Source organism: Polypterus senegalus, chromosome 2 (assembly GCF_016835505.1).
Source record: "Polypterus senegalus isolate Bchr_013 chromosome 2, ASM1683550v1, whole genome shotgun sequence".
NCBI classification, from domain to species: domain Eukaryota; kingdom Metazoa; phylum Chordata; class Cladistia; order Polypteriformes; family Polypteridae; genus Polypterus; species Polypterus senegalus.
The window spans coordinates 109,917,091-109,939,035 of NC_053155.1; the positions used below are offsets into that span (position 1 = coordinate 109,917,091).

General features: G+C 36.6%; 1 protein-coding gene across 4 annotated transcripts in view; it reads right to left on the reverse strand.

Moving 5' to 3' along the window:
• cntn5 (contactin 5) overlaps positions 1 to 21,945 on the reverse strand; it is a 1,359,131-nt gene that overhangs the window by 852,303 nt on the left and 484,883 nt on the right. For all 4 annotated transcript variants that reach the window (XM_039744349.1, XM_039744347.1, XM_039744348.1 and 1 more), the window contains exon 3: positions 20,138 to 20,267. In XM_039744349.1, coding sequence (XP_039600283.1) covers positions 20,138 to 20,192 — 55 coding nt within the window. In that variant the 5' untranslated portion in view covers positions 20,193 to 20,267. The remainder of the gene's footprint in view (positions 1 to 20,137; positions 20,268 to 21,945) is intronic.

Genomic DNA, 21,945 nt, shown 5'->3' on the forward strand with positions numbered 1-21,945 from the left:
AAGTGCTTCGGCCTCATAACTCATACAGTGCTGCCTACCTGGATGACGTGGTCATCTATTCCAGCACATGGAAGGAACACCTACAGCATGTCCAAGCGGTATTACGGACACTTGGTGAGGCCGGGCTCCGGATTAATCCCAGAAATGCTTCTTGGATTAAGCGAGGCCAAATATTTAGGCTACCTGGTGGGTCGGGGTACCGTAAGGCCACAGTGCTCCAAAATTGATGCCATTCTGAAATGGCCCGTCCACAACCAAGCGGCAGGTCCAAGCCTTTCTCGGGTTAGCGGGGTACTACCGCCGGTTTGTACCTCGGTTTTCGGAGAGAGCGGCGCCCTTGACTGATTTAACAAAGAAGAGGGCCCCGAACATTGTGGTATGGACTGAAAAACAGGCGCTGCATTTGGTGACTTAAAGCAGGCCCTTACGCCCACACCTGTTTTGATGGCACCTAACTTTTCTTTGCCTTTCATCCTCCAGACGGACGCTTCGGACACAGGCCTGGGCGCCGTGCTGAGCCAAAGCGTCGATGGTGTGGAGCACCCCATCATGTTCCTGAGCCGGAAACTGTTGGACCGGGAGACCAGGTATGCTGCGGTGGAGAGGGAGGCTCTGGCGATTAAATGGGCGATTACTCAGCTGAGGTACTACCTGTTGGGCGGAATTCACCCTTGTCACGGACCATGCACCCTACAGTGGATGGCCCTCCACAAGGAGTCGAATCCGCGGGTCACCCGGTGGTTTCTTGACCTGCAGCCGCATAAGTTTTCGCTCGCTCATCGCCGGGCGCTCCACGCCAACGCTGATGCCCTTCTCGGGTTCACGACCTCTCGGTTAGGTCGCCCGACCCCGGGTCTGGGCTAAGGGGGCCTTGTCACACACGCGCATGGGAGGCAGCTAAAGGGCTTGCTACCTAAATTGTTTTTGAGGCCTTCCAATTTAAATGTAATATAATAATTTTACAAGTTCATTAACTATACCAGAATATATATATCTATATCTCCAATAAATAGAAAAAGTAGTGGTTCAAGCACAGACCCCAAAGGGACCCTTCTAATTACCTCACTCTATGTGGAGCATTCTCCTCTTATCTGTACTAATTTGCCTCGCCAATTAGCCAGCTTGAAATTCTGATTTCTATATCACCTAGGTTTACAACTAATTTTTGATGTGTAATGGTATAAAAGGCTTCTTGAAAGTCTATGTAAACCATGTTATTTTATTTTTGTTTATTACACCTATCGGCCATTCAAAAAAGTGGATAGTAAGGATCTTATTCTCATAAACCCATGCTGTAGCTTTTATTTAGTATGTCATTTTCATATAAATTATCTTCTGATTTGTTTATTATGATAAGGTTCTATAATTTTGTGCAAGATAAAAGTATGGCCTATTGATCTATAATTACTCTGTTTCATTTTGTTAACCTTCTTATAGATAGAAGTCACACCTGAAGCTTTCTAGTCATCAGGTATTTCTCCTAAATAAAATGACTGTCAGGATATGCTTAATACATGTTCATAAGTAGCAGTTTTCATTTCTCCCGGCACTACTAGTAACATTCAGTCAGCCTCAGGGTTGGTGTTGGTTTTAAATGTATCGAGGGCCCGAGACATAACTGACTCTTCTATTTTAAAATCTACACACTCAAGAGATTGTTTTTACTTCTACCTGCACCACTTCATTTACTTCTTCTTTTACAAATGCTATCGCAAAATATGTACATTTTTCATTTATTTCATTCCAAGACAGAAGAGTACACCTGTCACACCTGTGTCACAATGATTCTAACAAGCTATTATAGGACTTAAATGGCCTTACATAAAGAAATAAACTAATTCAGGAAGTAAATTAAGTTTAATAAAGCCAAAGGAATGTGTCAAGCCTGCAGACCATACACTGAAAGGATGGCATGGAATACAACCAGTTAACTGTTGGTACAAGTTAAAGCATTCAAAGCAGACATAAATGATAAAATATTTGCTAAGTGTAAACTGGCCGAGTAAGCATGTATGTTTGTGCATGAATAGGCTTTTTTTTACACCCAGGGTGATTTGGATAAGTTCCTATTTCCAACAAACCCAGGTAAGATAAAAAAACCTGAACCTAGAACACAATAAACTAGATTTTTACATATTAAGCAAAATTACTCCACAATACACAATGCACAAGAAAAAGAAAAAAGTTTTATAATTTCCATTTGTGTAAAAGTCAAAGGTCCAGCAGCCTTTATATTATGACAAGGTAAAGTATTTTCTTTATCACAGTATTAAGCAGGATACATTTCAAAAGTTGGAATAATTCATTAACAGTACTATGCAAAGTGCAGCAGGTTATTCCAATTTCAGTTTTAATTATATTTTATAAGCATAGCATGCTAACATTATTATCTTTCTAATTAAAATAACTTTTTCCCACTTGCATTATTTTCTAATTAATCCAATGTATGTATTAGCTCAATAATCTGCACCTGTCTGTCTTCTAAAATAGAAAAACACACCCCTTAACTTTATTTCTTTTTTAATGAAACAGAAAGTATAATTTTTTTATTATTATTATGGATTTAATGACAACCAGAGATTTAGTTTCCAGTTATTAAGAAGATAAAAAAGGGAACAATCAGGCTAAATAAAGTAGATCTTTTTTTTTTATTTTATTGATTTTATTGTAATTATTCCATACAAATAGATAGATTTTTTTAAAAATAAGATTGAAAACAAATCAACCCCCACCTGTGAGAAAGAGAGCATGGCCAACGGAGTAAAACTTAAAGTTAGTAAAAATAAATAAATTGATGAAGAAAAAGAAATGGGAAGAGAATCTGCTTCATCAGTGATTTAAGAACTTCTTCTAAAATATTATTGATTAGATACTGCCAGGTTTTGAAAAAGTTCTACACAGATCCTCTAAGTGAGAATTTGATTTTTTTCCAATTGCAAATAGTATAAAACATCAGTAACTTACTGACTTAAAAGAGGAGAGTTAGGATTCTTCCAGCTTAGCAAAATAAGTCTACGTGCCAATAGTGTAGTAAAGGCAATCACAGTTTGTTTGTAGCATCGTTCACAGGTAGCATCTTGCCCTGCAAACATTTTGGACAGTTTTAAGCGGAACAGATGTGCTCGATATATGATTTTGAGTTGAATAATTGTATGCTTTGCGCATACAGAGCTCGAGTGAATCCTCTGCATTGCTACCTTCCACTCCGTTTTCTGATATGTTGAGTGAGATATCCTTTTCCCACTGTCCTCTTGGATCTTTGAAAGGGAGGGACTGTAAAATAATTTTAAATATTGCAGAAATGCTGTCTGAGTCCTCAAAACTGAGCAATATTTTTTCCAGCATAGAAGAAGGTGGGAGATGAGGAAAATCGGGCAGGTTCTGTTAAACAAAGTTTCTAATTTGAAGATAGTGAAAGAAATGTGTTGCTGGAAAGTTAAATTTGGAATGTAATTGTTCATAGGATGCTATGTTGTTGTCTATATAAAGATCTCTATGTAATTTAATCCCAAATATTTTCCAGATATTAAAAACTGCATATGTTTACGAGGGTTGAAAAAGGTGGTTCTCATGCAGAGGTGCCACAGATAAAAGATTCTCCATCTTAAAATTATTCCTACATTGGTTCCATATTCTGAGAGAGTGAAGCACAATTGGGTCATTAGCATATTGGCGATAACTTGCATTTATAGGGGCACAAAGCAGGGAATATAAGTACTGCAGGATTTTATTTCCATTGCGCACCAGGGGCCTTAAGTATAACGCCGTGCGTAGAATTCTCACTAAAACATGGCGTAAGCACAAAAGCCAAAATGTGCTTATGCACAGAAAAATCCAGATGCAGGAATCTGTGCGTACTCCAACTTCCACGTTCTTCCGCTACATAAATCCCGGTCAGCGTGAAAACTAACACACGTGCATGCGCCTTCTGTCCCGCCCCAACTCCTCCCAGAATTATGCCTCTTTGAATATGCAAATCAATATAAACCGCCCTTAAGCTCAGCCTTTTGTGAAAAGACAATGGGAAAAGCACGGGGGGGAAATATAAGAATTTCAGCGAATACCAAGTGGAGGCAAAGGAAAAACATACTATTTGTTTAATTAAACCATGGTATAATCAACAAAATGAAGTTGATCGAGTGACATAGCATGTTGGAGAAACTTGAAAGCTCAAGTTCACAAAGTCACACAATGCCAAAATCAAAAAGAAGTCACATATCAAAGTCGCCGTGAAAAGTCGAGTTGTAGTCCACCTTCTGAATGTCATATGAAAGCTTATTAGGGTTCATAAAAAAAAAATAGGCACACAGTGGGAAAAAAGCACGAAATGTCAACTTCAATCTCGAAATTTCCACTTTAATCACGTAGTTTATTTTGTCATTAAAGTAGAACATCATAAACATCATCTAAAAATCGTTTAATTAACCAGTTTATCAAATCACATCATAGTTAAAGTAGCATGTTAAATGCTTTGTTTTGTATGTGATTTTCTATGTGCTCTATGTGTGTGAATCACTACTTGCTTCTTAAACCGGCTCTCTTTCTCCAACTGGACACAGAATCCATTACATTCGTGATATTACAGCTCTCTGAATAACTAAAATACTGAGATGTATACGTTATATCATTTTCATGATGATAGGAGTTAAAGCACGTTATTAAACATGGGTTTCACAGCGCAGTGATTGTGTGCGACCTTCGATGAAATTATTTATTGCAGCAGTACTCATGAGCGGCTCTAGGCAGAGAAAGAATCGGTGGCCCCTTCGCCCGCCAATGTCAGTATGGTATCTTATGCACAGTGGATGGCCACGTCCGTTGCGGACACTACATTGCCGCCTCATGCTCATGACACTTTTGTCGAAATCTGCCACTGCGTTTTTAGCTGTGTCGTTATTTTCTCTTTCTGTTTTATATTCAATATATATTGGTGTGGCTGCCCCTGCAGTCCTTGCTTTTCTTTCTCCAAGTAACCGGTCGCCACACAATCAGCTCTGTAATAGATGTTAAGCCATCTGTAAGCTTAGAGCGCCGATTCTTCAAAACGTTTAAAGAACATTGAACTATCTTTGTAGTACATGTTTAATTATTCTTGTGTACTTCAGCTAATTCTGATGTCTCCTGACCAGGGTAAAAGGCAGTCCACACTTATAACCACAATGCACAGGCAAAATATTTATTTATTTATTCATTTGCAGGAGTATTTTATAAAAGTATATTGAAATCACATAGGAAATGTTTCTAAAGTCTCTAAAAAATTCTTAAGAGAATTCCTGTTTTTGGCTAACTCCCTCAGATGAGATCCGAATATACTCCCTTTCAGTAATTCTGTTTTTAAATGAGGACAAACCTGTAGACTATAAGTGTATAAACTTTATACCATGAATTCAACATTTAAGACTGTTTTATACAATTAGTAAACTGCACAAAGGTGAATGCTTAAAACAACAGATAATAATTTCCAGCTTAATGAAAATGTAGGTCTTTAATTTTATAAATAATAATACATTATCATCAAGAATACCTCTTAACAAGAAGGTTGATCTTAAAGATGTATGGTGTAGAAAAAACATAAAGAAAGCTTCTTAAATATTATACTAGTGGCTCTACGGATGACAACAACAATGACATAAATAAATAGGAGCATGTAAATTAGCTTAACCTTTAACATGAACGTTTGAGAATAATAATTGTATGCATCTCTTCATTATCACAATAACAACAACACACTTAGTTCCTTCTGGGTGCTATCATGTTGTTAAAATATATCAGACTACTTTACAGTTTCACCCAAAAGCAACAATAAATGCATCAAGACACAATCTAAATTTAGGAGACAAGAAAAAAAGCATTGCTCCTTTTTAGTATCTAGTTACCAAAAATTTACAGACACCGGTAGCTGCTGCCAGTCCAGTAATTCCAGGGGAAACACTAGCTCATTAGGGAAAATGTTTTTTATTATTAAATAAACTGATCATGAAGCAACAACCCTGAGCATATTCATTAACATTTTGTGATGGCAGATTGTATCTAGTATTGTCAAATTAGTAATAACATTAAATAGTAAGGAGTATTTGATGACTGACATAGAGGCTCAGGTTAAAACAAAGAAACATTGTAAAGCCTACAAAACAGCCAGGAACAAATGCATATTGGGATCTAACTGTCATTGGCACAGCAAGTAAATTTTGTTTTTCTGATTTAATCCAGAATTCAAATAACCATGTTTCTGGTGAGAGTAATCTGATTTTGAGCAAGTAGACATTCTAAAATGATTGCTTTTGAGACACCGTACAAATTGCTTGTAGGCTAATCATCTCAGCCCTCTGTTTTGTTCTTATCAATTCTTTAATTCACTGTCAGTGCTTTTGAAGCAGTCGATCTGACTATAACTTTTACTTAATTATTTATTGTATCTAAAGAAAAGCTAAGAAGCTACATTAAATAAAAAACGCAAAGTAACCTTTCACCGCCAGAACTAGGGGTCATTTTTTAGGACTAAGAAATGTTCCTAGCCATGGTGGATGCAATGTCTCTTTGGACCCCCTCACCTCTTAGTATAATGAATGCAATTGAGAAAAAGGAGAAAAGTCCTTAGATAAACTAATGTATTGATAATAATACAACTGTTTTTTGTTCATTCATCCATTTTCTGTACCAGTCTATCCTTGGGCAGACTTACTCATATCAAGCCAATTTATTTACCAATTAACCTGTCCTTGGAAAGACAGATAAAAAAGAGTACCAGAGAAAAAAAAACACACAGACCTAGGGGGAATGTGCAGACGGCACATAGATGATGACCAGGCCTAAGACCTTAAGCTGTGAGGCTACAGGACTAATCATTGCGTAAGTGCACTTCAACTCCTACAAAAAATTTATAAACCCCCAGCATCATTTTGTAATTTTAAAAATACCAATTACTTTATTATCAGTATGGCACAGTGACACAGTGGTAGTGGCGCTGCCTCATAGCTAGGAGAGCAGGGTTTGCATTCTCTGACCTCCCAGCATGGCGTATGCATGTTCTCCCCATGTATGCGTGGATTTCCTCTGGGTGCTCTGGTTTCCTCCCACAGTCCAAAGACAGGCACATTAGGTGAATTGGCAATGCTAAATTGGCCTAGTGTGTGCTTGGTGTGTGTGTGCCCTGCTGATGGACTGGCACTCTGTCCAGGGTTTGTTTCTGCCTTGTGTCCTATGCTAGCTGGAATAGGCTCCAGCACCCCCTGCAGCCCTCTTCAGGACTAAGCGGGATAGAAAATGGCTGAATTACTTTATTATTAATGTAGCTCTGCCTTTTAATTAGCATTGCATAGATGTAGCAGTTAAAGTGATGAAGTGTAGATAGTACAGAGAAAGAAAAGTTGCATCAAGAATGAGTAATGGTGTAATAAAAAAAGGAGACCAAGAAAAGTAAACCCTAACTGCAGCACTTAGAGGACGAAAAGATGAATTCACTTGTACTTCAATAAGACAAAAAAGAAAAACAAGGCATTTAGATACAAGAGAAAAGCATGCCAAAAATGAAATGTTATAGTTTAAAAAAAAGTACACTTCAGACATATTTATGTCTAATTGTCATAAACAAAGTTTTCAATGGATCTTGCTTATTGCCATACTGGTCATTAATAAAACAGAAATGTGTAGTATTTAAAATAAAGTGTAACAATGTATATGAGAAAGAAAGAAATACCAAAAAAAATTGAAAGAATCAACATATACAATACAAATATGTGAAGTAGGTTTATTTATAATAATAAACTAGAATAACAGATTTTATTTATTATCCAACTGAATAGAATGATAAGTGTCTATGTGCTTTTATTATTATTATCCATCCATCCATTGTCTAACCCACTGAATCCGAATAGGGTCACAGGGGTCCGCTGGAGCCAATCCCAGCCAACACAGGGCACAAGGCAGGAACCAATCCTGGGCAGGGTGCCAACCCACGCAGGACACACACAAACACACACACACACAAGCCAGTCCAAAGACATGCAGGTTAGGTGGATTGGTGTTTCTAAATTGACCCTAGTGTGTGCTTGGTGTGTGGGTGTGTGTGTGTGCCCTGCAGTGGATTGGCACCCTGCCCGGGTTTTGTTTCCTGCCTTGCGCCCTGTGTTAGCTGGGTTTGGATCCAGCACACCCCTGTGACCCTGTAGTTAGGATATAGCAAGATGGATAATGGATGGATGGATGAATAATCATAATTATAATAATAATTATTTTTGTGTGCCTTCCGGTTGCTATTTCTCAGTCATTCCACCATATGTCACATTACTAACATTTATAGTATTAAAATTAATTTGCAGTTGTCATTCCAACAGATAGCGCATCACAAACATTTCTAATAATGCAGTTTATTATAACAATTGTTTGTGATGTGCCATTTGTTGAAATGACAAGTGATTAGATGCATTACAAAATACATTCCAATAGATAGTGCACTGCAAATATTAACACTGATGTCTACAATGATTATTTTGATTTCAACCTGTTTTAGACAGCTAGCACAGCTGGTATAGTATATGTTGTAGAGTATATAGTACATGATAATTCCATTAAATAATATATAACAAAATAAAAAATTATTTCTCTACTAACTGTTAATATTTGAATGTATTATGAACTAGAAGGGTGTATTTGGCACTACCTGGGGTGGAATAAAGTGATTAAATAAATTCCCTGGAGGTAAAAAAAAATCAGCCTCCAAACCAAAATTTCACTGACTAAATCCACCATGCTAAGCAAATTTGCATATCTGAGCCGAGTCCCAAAAAATGCTTCCTAGAGTTACTTCTCTAATAAAATGCAGGTTTTATGACTAAATAACTGTCAAATGCATGCCAAATTTGCATACCTGACAAACACATATTCAGCTTTATATATTAGATTACTAATGTAAATAAACATTAGGTTAAAATCTAGAATCATTAGAAGAGACATATTAATTGAGAGCAACATACAAAATCAATTTCAGTAAAGCTGCTACAAAAAGTGTACCTGTCCCTGTGTTTGGTTAAAAAGTAGGCATGAAATATCAATTATATGCAAACTATGCACTAAAAACATCTTCCATGCCATCATTCATTTTCTAAATGTGACAAGTGAATGCTGGGGCCCAGCTATTTCATACTAAATACTATATGAGCTAATACCTTAACCAAGGCACCACAACAAGAATCAACATCCTGTTGTTTCAATATAACTTCATGGCTGGAGTATTGAAGGTGGACAATCACAGCTGAAATCACAAAATATGTGCAAGTACCTGTTTAACACTGTACAGTTAAAGGAGGAATAGCTGTTGGCTTCTCCCACAATTATGATCCCAGCTATTCCCAGCTATGTTCTTCCCAGCTATTCACGTTTTTATTTTCTATTGAGAGCCCCAAAGGAATGTCTCTTCTTATAAAAAATTTTGAACTTTTTGTTTTTTAACTGGGTCTTTTTCTACTACTACTTGAAGTAATCCTTTCTCATTGCAGTCATGTTAATCACCATGCTTTTATACTCCTCAATCTATCCATGTCTTGTACCTGCTTTGTTCATTACAATGTCATAGTCAGCCAGAGCCTATCGCTGTGATGTCACTGTGCAGACGCTGACTAATCTAATGAACTGCGTCATGTGCCTTTTGACTATCTTTAGCTATACTAGCCAGTTTTTCTCCTATAAATTAATTTGTGGTCTGCTCATTAAAATGATGTCTCTACCATTCAACCTTCTCTGGCCATTTTGTTCCTTCCATGTGATTATGATATGAATTTGAGAAAATGGAAAAATATAGTTTATTCCAATTTGATAAATAGAGAGAAAATAAAAATGTTATGTTCTTTATTTTACACTTCCAAATGTCATGTGAAGTCAATTTTATAAATACATGATTCATTGTGCTTAATGAAGTGAATCTAATGAAAATAAATCCCATTAAAGTAAGTCTGAAATATTTGTCTTTGATTATTTTGAGGACTGCTTGTGTATATAGCATACTATTAAGAGCAAATATTATGATAAATGTGCAAAAGCACTGCTGTTAGCAAGAACACCATCATATTTAAAAGTTTTTTGTGTTAGCTGCAATAAATCCACAAGTCAATCAAAAGCATTATTTTAGATACCCAAGGGTGTCCTCTTTCAAATGAATAATAAGTTTACAGGTTGTATGCTCTCTTTCTTAATTAAAATACCAGTAAAAGGCGCACTGCACAGAATACACTTGACTTGAGCATTCGTAGTTTTCCTCATCTTTCTCTGCATGTTTAGCATTCATTTGCTCAGAGGTTAATGTGCTTGCTCCATCCTGAGCAGCTCTTATTTTCTCCACCCTAGTGGCCCGCTTCTTCTCTTCTTTCGTCTGCATCTTTTTGCGTTAAAACTGATTAAGTCAATGTTTGTGTTGCAATTACTTAGTACGTTTTCCTTAATTTTTCACTTAAGCTGGCTACCTCAAAAATGATTTAAGATATGAAGAGGTAGGGGAAGTGAACGCGAAGGTGGTAGGGAATGCGAACGATGCCCGTACACATGCGCCGCACAACCGCCCTGCTGGCCGCTGCCGAGAGTTGTTTCTACAATAAAATAAAATAAAAATAAAAACAGGAATAACCTTGGAAGGTCAATCATCACCCTGAAAGCAGATAGTAGACATCACGTAGTAAATGTGTACCAAATTTCAGGTCAACAGGTCATACTGTTTGCGAGCTATAGGCGATTTAAAATCCTGGAAAGATATACAGTATATAAAAAGGCTAGCAGCGCATCGGGGTTGAGTGACTCTGCTTTTATGAAAGATCTCACCTACATCAAGCCACATGCAGTGAAAGGCTCATGATCATTGGATAGCTGAGGTTCACACCATTCCAATGATGTATACTTGTCTATGACTGGTCATTTCTACTACAAGTCACAGCAGTGAGTAAAAGGCAGGAAATAAATTGCCTGTGTGACAGCTCATCTTTACGTACTATTACACACAAAGTTTGAGTCAGATTCAGATCACAGTTTTGATTCTCTTGAGAACAATGTCTTTGCTAAAGGACTTTAGATATTTAGATATTATGTCACATTTGTAAGTTCTGTTTGGTATAACTTTGAAGTGTCACAGCATGCAATTTTACTGTTCAAGCTTCATGAGTTCAGTTACCATGCCCGGGCTCTCTCTGCTGCACGTTTTCCTTATGTTAGTTTCATGAGCAGTTTCAACATAGAATATCTGCAGTGTTTCTAATAGTATCAGTGAGAACTGTTATGCTGTACCTGTGCCTTTCGGAAGTTTGAGAAAATGTGTAAATTGAAGCACAAAACCCCCAATCGACTGTACAAAATGTAATGTTTCTGTGTGTCTAGTGGTAAACTAAAGGACTGGCATGAAAAATAATTTTGAAAGTAAAGGTTTGGGTGAATACATAATTATATGTTGTGACAGACTGGGGTTCTGTCGTCACCTTGAACCCTCAGACCAAACGCCGGACACCAGGTAAAAGTCCAATTATTTATTTTATAATAATAATGTGCACAAAGCACCCTCCACTCCACTATATTCATAAACCAATACAATAAACCAATAATCAATACACAATCCTCCACTCCCAGACGCGTTGTTCCCTTCCTCCCAACTCGTCTGTCTGGGATTTCCCATAGTCCTTTATAGTCTATGACCTGGAAGTGCTTCTCTCTCTGTCCACGTGACTGGTAACACTTCCGAGTCAGATAAAAACTCCTCTTCTTCAACCCAGAAGCACGTCATTTCCTCTGTCCATGTGACTAGGACGCATTTCTGGGTTGTAGGGAAAATAACTGTTGTTCCTCCCTGCAGCGTCTCCTGGAGGCCCCCATGGTATCCAGCAGGGCTGTGATGTAAAACTCCACTGTCCATGATGCCCTGCTGGAATTCAAGGCACCTCCATGCTGTAGGAAGGGCTCCATCTGGCTCGCCTGGGGGTATTGGCCGGGATGAATGGCCGGCAATATGCCACAATGTATATAGCTACAAACTGTTTACTTGTTACCTCAGAGTGAAACATAGTGTGTATGTTTGGGTGTATTCATTTTTTTCTAAATATATAATATATATAAAACTGCAGTACTTATTTTGGGAGGTTGTGCAAATGTTTCCAAACATTGTAACTTTGCAGCTCTATGGGGTATGACATTTAAACTTGACACAAGGACAGCTGACAGACTGGGACAGAAAAGAAACTTGATTCGAGAGTTGTGCATCATAAAATGTCTTGGTTATGTATTATAAAAAACAGTTTTATTTAGTTGATATTGATGTAAACAAAGGTGTTTAATCAAGTTACATTTCACAAACAGTGAAAAGTACATGTAATTGTTATAGTATTTTTATTCACTCTATTGTACTGCTATCGATGCATAAAGTTCTGGTGATAATGATTTCCGACTTAATAATATAGGCTCCTAAAATATTGTTTTTCATAGTACTTCATCAGTTGCCTTAAAGGTGACTGCATCAATTCATAGCAGGAACAGCAGAAGAGCAACAACTAAGACCACCAATTTCCACATTTCTGTTACAGACTTGTTGTTAAGTGCATTCTCAGGTCTCACTAGCTTCTTTCTGAAAAGTTACTTCTATACAATTGTGGCCCCTTTAGTTTTTTCCTTTACCTTACCTTTCCCTTTAACTTCACCTAATGATGAGGAACAACACCTAGAAGTCACTCATTCATGAATAGGTTAATAGAATGTAAAAATATCTAGGTGACTATGGTTGGCAGTGAGGACAGTGCAGCTTCCTCATGGAGATGACATCCTGGGTTACAATTTTGCATGCTGTCATTGTTTATATGGAGTTTAGACATTTTCCCTGTCTGAGTGAGTTTCATCCAGATATGGTTATTTGCCCCCCAAATCCCCAAACACATTTGAGTTCAGTTAACTAGCAATTCCAAACTGGCCCTGTGTAAGCAGGGGTGTGGGTGTGTGCCCTGTGACGAACAAATTCTCTGTACGGGGACTGTTCCTGCCCTGTACCCAGTGCTACCAGAACAAACTCCAAAACCACACAACTATTCATTAAATTAAGTCGGATGGGGAATGTTATATTACATTTATGTTACAAGCTGTACATTATATACTGTAGGTATCTAAAGAATGTAACACTTCAAGGCACACACCTCAGTGGAGAATGACATTAATTAACATTCATTTACTGATGATCACTGTGCACCTACCATGATTATGAAACACCAGTAATTATCCTTCTTTTTTAAATATTAGATGCTTTAGTATTTTTGTGTTTAAGGTGAATATAATTTGTATTGTGTTTAAGTGGCAAAAGAAGCACATTACTAAAAAGAAAAAAACTCAATTGTGGAAAACACATATATAAGAGGGATGTTCAAAAAGTGTCCACACTTTTTTTAACTCTATTTATTAAGAATTTCAAAAACACATCACTTTTATAAATAGTTACCTTCTTTTGCGATGCAATTTTCCAAGCATCGTAGCAACTTTTTAATGCCCAATTATTACACCTACTGCCTTCACTATTTCGAATGAAAAAAAAGTGTGGAAAAGTTTTGAAAGCCCCTCGTATATTGTGATGCATGAGTCACTGTCTTGCACCCAACAGAAGACTGAGTCCAAGGGCTTCAAGAAAACCAACTTAATTCCAATCAAAATAGGAACAGTCAGGGTATTTATTCAAATGGGAGCTACTACTTCAATATACACAGACACAGCAAACAAGCAGAGACGAGGCCAGGTCAGTGGCCGGGTTAGAAGGTTCCCTGCATCAACCATCGTGCAACAGACATGTTACACGGGGAGAATGTGAACTTGCAGTTGCCTCGTGGCACCGCAAACCTGTGGTTATCTCGGTGACAGACTAGAAACCCTCGGCAGATGCCTTAACCACGTTTGGGTATGCAGCACAGTTGGGGAGGGTCTCAAAAGAGCTCAGAAATCTCACAATATATGAAAAACGAATATATGTGATACAGTTTAATATTTGTAGCTAGTACTCCAAATCCTTTCTAAATTCTGCTCTTTTTTATGCCAAAAGCAAGAAATCTGCATCAGACACATGCATTGCAATATACAGTATACTATGCAGTTCATGCCCAGCTATTTACATGGAACAAACATCTAAAACACTTACAACACACATACAAGAGCATAGCAATGCTGTCCGAAGGAAGGACACACAATCTCTAATATATGCACATTCAAGTTTAATTGGGAAACGGTGCAAATAAAATTTAAGGCTAATACTAAAAGTACCAGAGAGCTGGCTGAATCATGGTTCTGAAATGCAAATGAAAACTCTATTAACAGACATTTGCACATGAAGAACATCTAAATAATAATAACAAAAAAAGAACTTTATGACCAACACCCTCTGAAACCCACCTAATTCATCCACCTTGTACCCCTACACCCTCATTTGCTATATCTTGCCTTTGATTTCTGTATGTATTATCATTTTCCTCTGATGATGACACCTGGTAGCTTGTCAAAAGCTTAGGAGAAACAGAGAGAGAGAGACAGAAGTTAGGCACACGCATTGATACAGCGCATTGCCGCACCCACCACATGACAAACCAACTCAAGATCCCAGATTAGGGAGTGCAGCTATCCAACGGGTGACACCTCAGCACCACACTAGTTCAGATGGAATGGAACAGTGTGAGGTTTTTTTATGTTGGCTGTAGTGCCAATTCTGCCACCAAACCCCAAGTTTTTCCATGCAGGTTGGAGGGTCTACATGCAGGACCGGATGCAGATTAACATCATACCCAGCATGGTTCAGTGTTTACCAGCCCTATCTCTTGGCTTCAGGAATTTTAGTTTGATCCCTGCTCTCTTTCAGTATGGAGTTGGGACATTCTCTGAGTTTTTCTTGAGTACTCTATCACTTCCCATATCACTGTAATCTAATTAATTGAATGAGTGTGACTGCATGTGGGTGAGTGGTATTAGCTGGCTATTTAGGGGCACCTATTATGGGTCTAAAGTGCTAAAAAACCATAGTCTCTTTGTGAGTTGGGGGTTCCCCTCTAGCCACTAGGCCACAAGGTCATGCCCTTCCTGTGAAAGACTGACATCCCATCCAGGATTGCTTGCTGCTTTGTTCCCACTTCTCTTAGAATATGATGTGGCCTATCTATGACCCTAAACTAGGCAAAGTGAGTTCAGAAAAAGCATCACTTGAAAAATGAATGTAAATTAATGTAACAAATAGAATGTGTTCAAATGCGCATTGAAGTCAAGAGGATAAAAAAAGTTATACAACAAATATCAATGGGAGAATTGTGTTATATAATTTTCATTCCAATAGTGCTACCACAGCTGTAAATGTTCATTACAACCAGACTCTTAACTAGAGAACCGATCCTATCTCATATATTTAATTTCATTACTTTAACACTTCCCAACTGAATTTTCACCGCTTGTGTAGTTTGTGTTTTGATTTTCCACAGATATATGAACACCAAGGAACTTGATTAAGTCATTTTGTTTAATGAGCTTTATTCTGAAAATTCCATGTGTTTTGTAAGCACTCTTTTTTGTCCAAATTGCTTCTAAAAAGTAGGAAAAAATGCAAATCATACTACATTGTGCAGAGCAGGCAACAGTTAATTGTCATTAACATTTCTGCTTGTTTGGTGCTAATTATTTGTGTTTTAAAAGTAGTTATTGTTAACTAAATAATAGGTCAGTGTTTAAACAGGATACACACCAAAAGAATATATCCGTACATGTAATAGAGTAAATTCATTATTTGTAAATGGATTAATTAAAAACAAACAAACAAGGAAATTATAACCCCACAAGATCAAAAATAGAGTCTTTTTTTAAAAAACCAAATTGAACTAACAATGCAACATTTCCTTGATAGAACTAACACTCTATGAGTTATCTCTTTATTAATAACTAGACTTTTTTACAGCACAATTAGCTTCATTGAACCTGAGTTAGTAAGATAGTAAGTGAGCTAGAAGAACAGATTACTTTCAGTATTACTTGGTGGCTGGATTGAAAATCAAATATAATGGTTTGCTGGTTTCCTGTATTTTCTCTTGAAATTCATATAGTATGTGAACTTTGAAAACAGTTCAGAATATCCATAATTGATTGCTTCAACATTTGTGGCAAAATGGAAAGGTCTTGGGTGAACTTTAAGAATCTTTAATAAACAAATGTTTTTCACCACAGAAGCTGAAAGAGGCAGACAGAGGTGATGACACAAAATAGATTTATTGGCCAGGAGATCAACACAAGCCTATTTCAAGCTTATCTGATCATCAAGGATTTATTTTTGCATAACTATTAGATACTGTATGTTATTTAGTAGTAGGACTTATTTCAATAGCTCATTTATTTATTTCAACCGAACAGTACAGTTCTTCAGTCTTATTAGCATAACTGAGCATGCTGCACAATTTTCAACAATTATCTCAAAGTACATTTAAATATGATGCAAATCAATGTTGAAGCCTGACTACTGCAATGTCACAATTGCAAATATAATACTAATGGCCTTTGAAATGGATAACACAATACACAGAATCACAAAATCTTCAGATGTTACGGCAAAAGTAAGTGATCACTCAAAAATAGTAATCTATGAATAAATAGATAGATAGATAGATAGATAGATAGATAGATAGATAGATAGATAGATAGATAGATAGATAGATAGATAGATCTGTGCATTTCTGACCAGAAAGCCTGGGCATACAATACTGTATCTAAACATTTTGCACATCAAACGAAATCAAAGAAAGAGTACATTTAACACTGCACAACACATATAAAAATAACCAGCAGAGTACTACCAAAATACCATGAATAGCAGAGATAAACTTCATAGGTTAAGGGAACTAAATTCCCAGGATTTAATTGAACTGGTACTCATAATCAACATTATGAAGTAGCACAGAATAATAAAATAAACCTGATTAAAAATACCAAACCTATTCACTCTTACAAAATATAAGTTTACTTATACAGAAATTATGTAATATATAAGTCCTTCCACATTTAAGCAGCAGAAGAAGTTATTATGGAAAAGTTAGCACAGCCAATATAATGCTCCATTTTTTGATTACATTCTGTAAAAAAAGAGATATTTGACACATGTTGCAAATTTGACTGTACTGCAAGTGTGCTGCTTAGCAGAATTCTCTCATGGCACAGAACTCTCTCATGTACAGTCTTGACAGTTTAATTTTTAAACTCGCCAGGAGTCTCTGATGGTAGCAGCCCATTTTCAGCCACTTCCTTTCATATTAATTCAAAAACACACAAATAAAATAAAAAGCCACAAAACCCTGTGACCTCCTGTGGAGGAATGGAAATTAAATTTTAGTCTGATTAATTGCACACAGTGCATGCAGTTTAAAACGAATGCTTTAAAAAGCCCACTAGAGGCAAGACATAATGACAAACCTGCATTGTGCCTGTCTGCTAAGCAAAGGATGTTGTTCAGATGAGTGCTTAAAGATGAAACCAGAGGGCTTTCTTCCAACAGAAGGCAGCTAATACCACAGGCAACATCAATAAAGAACAAAACATTACCACGCTGCTCTTACACTACAGCATCAACTAAAAACTTTTTATTGCCGTCACGAAACCAAAACAAGTCATTGGAGATACACAACAAGTTCATCAATCTGCAAAAAGCCAGCCTAGCTATCACACAGGGATACTGAATTGCTTTTTCCAAGAGTAAAGTAAAATAAACAATGCAGTAAAACTTTAATCTGAAAATACACTGAACTGCTGGAAATGTAGCCCATCACTAAAGATGACAAGAAATGTGCAATGGCTAAAAAACATTCAATTAAGATATCAGACATAGGTGCATAAGTAGGACTAATTTTTATATCAGCTACATTTTTCTACATATTTGTTGCTATTAAATATTTAAATGTTTATGTTATGGTATACCAAACTTCTCGTCTTATCCAAACAGCTATCAGAAGATAATGCACAATAAAAACACATTACAAAACCATGCAAGAGGAATACGACTTGTTGCAAAGTTTAATAAAGTAAAAGGCATTGTCAAGATAATCATATTGACCAGCATGGCACAGTGAATTTAATTACCAGTCTGATTAATGGCTCTGTGGAGTTTGCATGGATTATGTTCAAGAACTTTGAATTCCTCCCATGCTCTAACAACATCCATGCTAGAATAATTTTACCAGTATGCAGGTTGTTACATCTGGAAAATTACCTGTAAAGGACTGGCATCACGACCAGGTTTGGTTCCTGCCTTCTACAGAGTGCTGCAGGTTTTAGCTTGTACTCCACAAGCATCCATAATGGAAAAAGTGGGATTGTAACATTCTGTAATTATGCACAAGTCATTTAAATTATTATTTTCCAATGCTTTAATTTTGTAATGCATGAGCAAACAAAATATGTGCATGCAATAAATATATGAATATTCAAGGCAGACTGCTAAATCATCAAGAACTGCCTCTAACTTTAAACTATTCCAAAAGAAAAAAGTTTCTTGGATATGAAAATGTCATTTAGGGAAAAGCAGCGACATAGTGGTAAGTATTTCTTCTTCTGTGTGCCTCGTATCATCTAGGTTCTATTCCAGAAAACTTTGAAAATTCTCTCTTTGTCTTCATGGGTGTTCTCAAGAAACTTTGGTTTCATTAGACATTGTAAGAGCTGTTTATGTTTAAGTTGAGACTCTGAAATGGACACACGTGAGCAAGGGTCTTACTGATTGTGTGAGTGAGTGTGCTTGAATGTGCCCTTGAGGGAAATATAACTCTCATTAAGGATTGGGTGCTACTTTGTGCCCAATGCTGCTTGGACAGGCTTTGGCTTCCCATATTTGCTAAAGCAGCCTCTACCTGACTTTAAATTGAAAGCCCACTTCTTCTGTAGATCCAAGGATTAAATATTTTATTATATATGCACCTTCAGTTAAAATAAAAGGCAGATGTAATGATTCTTCCAACATAAAATGCAAAAAGTAGGCAAAATGGAACTATAATATACTTCACAAAGCCACTATAGTATTCAATACACTGTTACTGAAACGTTAAATAAGGCAGTAAATATGAGTTTTTATTCTTGCCTGCCAGTCCTTTTCAATGTGCAGTAAGTACCAGAAGGAAGAAAGAGAAGACCTTAACAATAAAATGCATCATCCTTGCAGTTGTACATTTAAAAAAAGTGATTGGTCTACAGATGACATATTCTGTCTCTTTTGGTGGTAAACACTAAAGTGCTTTCATTTTTACAAAGCCGCAGGAGGCAGGTACGACGTGACATATCTGTGATCTGTGATTTTTCCATGTATTGTGCTGAAGAGCAGACTACAACAGATCTGACAACAAGTTCCCTAACACCGTTAACAAGTTATTATCCATAAACAGTTAATAAAAAATCAAGCATGGCACTTTCTATCAACTTCAGATTTTAACACTGAACAAAAGAGACCTCCAAGTTTTAACCCCAATGCAAAAAAGTTCATGAGAAAATTGCATTTCGATTACTCAGAATAAAAGTAGTGAGCTAAAATTCCTTGAACATTTTGTTGTTCACTTAAAATGCAGTGGTTAACTCTTCATAATTTAGAAAAGCTGTCCTTCGAAATCAGTTATTATGTTACTGCTATTATAATTAAAATGCTAACTAAATACCTTCCTGAGGCATAATTGCTTAATTTACATACAGTGAAAAGGTAGTCTCAGATTTAAGTGTAATTAATGGTTAGGCTGGCATTTTGACCAATAACAGCAGGCAATTATACATTTGTGGTAGATATGTAACTGCACCACAGCCAGCAAAAGTGAATATGATAAGCCAAATGCTACAATAAAAAATCTTTTTTGGAGATAAGTTGTATAAACTGCAAAAAAGAAAAGATTTAAATAAAACACAAGACGCAAATCTTATTTTGTTGGGTATTTTACTTACTAAACAAGCAAACAGTATTGTAATATTGAATTACCTACTGATGCTTTCTGCTTGCTGTGCGTTTACAGTACTGATTAATCAAAAGCAAACTTTATGTTTTGCACGTACAGTAGTTCAGCTTTATTGTTCAACTTACAGACTGAACCTGGAAAAACCTGCTATCATTATATATATGCATTAAATTTATACTATAAAAGGCAACCCTTACCTGAAAGGCCTCCGATGATAGATAGCAGAAGAAGTGGTTTCCATGGTGACCCCATGCTTAATCTACAGGGTCTTGCGTCCCCCTTTGCCGGATTGTTAGCAGATTTGATGTTTCTTCATTAAAGCTGAGCCTATTGAGACACACAGCACAGGTCCTAGTCAGTAAGAGCATCTGGCAATAATTTGATAGGCATTTTGAAAGACTGCCTTGTAGTCCGGAGGCAATTAAAAAAAAAAAAAAAAAAGTCTAAAGCTTCAGAGGTGCTAATATAAAATGAGAGCTGACACCTTGAAAAGTGAGAAGCCACACTATGCAAACTGACTAAGTTTTAGCTAAATAAAACATGGAAAAATCTGAGGGAATGATTTAAAAAACAGAACTCTATGACCTAGTCTGTGACCTACCTTATAGGCAGCCTCCGTATTTAATGCATTATTAATTCCACTCCGATATGCATAGCAATTAATATTATCAAAATACTAAAAATAAAGCAAAGTATTCAAGAAATAATTGGCTTTAATGTGCAAGAAGTTAGGACGTCTGAATTTTAAAAGGAAAGGATAATGCATAGAAGAACCCAGAAAGTGTCAAGATGGAAGTGGACCACCAGTCAAAGATCCAAAATGTTTTCTAAACCAAGAGTGGCTGGACCTGTCTTTCAAAGAGTATGACCAATACTGGAAATTGTGGTTCTCATTACTTGGCTTGTGCATCAAAATACCGCAAGTAGTAGTTATGACACTGTGCCGAAACATCATTGGACATCCTATGTTAAAAGGTTGAGGACAAGATTTCTGCTGTCCTCAAGGCTTCCAACAATATCACCTGATCACTTTACACATTTTATAGTTTAATGACTGCTACTTCTGCACTCGTTATGTATTCTAATTTAAAAAAGAAACTTTGTCACTTTAGGACACACTTTCTCTGTGCAAATTTTCTACATAAAAATGTTGCTGTTATTTTAGTGTGAATGGTGATGAGAGGTGCTTTGTACATAATAACTACTGGACAGAAGCAGAATTAGATGGAGGGACTGAGTCCAAAATGATCCAAGTAAGAGTTTTTACAAAACAATCTGAGTTAAAGCTATATGAACCGAAAGGAAAGGGTCATGAAAAAAGTACAGATGGGATAACACTGTAGTATGAAAGAGCAAGTAGCTTCCCCAACTGCTCCTTTAATATTCAGGCGTCATAAAGGCAATTACTGATCATGTTCAGTGCATGTCTTACCATCTATGTAGTCAACATATGTTTAAAATAAAGCCCCATATTTTTCTCATATTTTATACTACTGCCATTTACTTCTGTGTTCTGGGCACACAAGTTCAACACACTGAGGAGACACTTAAACCTCATTGTAGCTGAAATACTGCAAACCTAAGGGACAGAATGATTAGGCAGAATCAGTGAACATGCAGTCTTGGAATAAGTTAAAGAACCTTTTTTTTATTTCGGAAATATCAATTTATACTAATACTGAGCACTTGAATGTTATACGACTTCAATTACAACTGCAATATAAAGCAATAAGGTTTATCATACGGAACCTAAAGACTTTAACAATTTATTTTTTATTGAGGTATAAGTAGAAAAAAAACAGAAATGTGGTAGGTTCAAAGAGAAAAGTACAATACATACAACTTCTTAAATTATTAAGAAGTACAATCTGTCCATGCATTTTCAATACGTGCTGTATACCAGTGAGGTTCAAATGGAATAATTTTGTCGGTAGCAAGTTGGTGAGCCAGAATCAATCCCTGGATGTAATGTCAGGCTATTGAAGGGTCCAAATAAATGCTGACA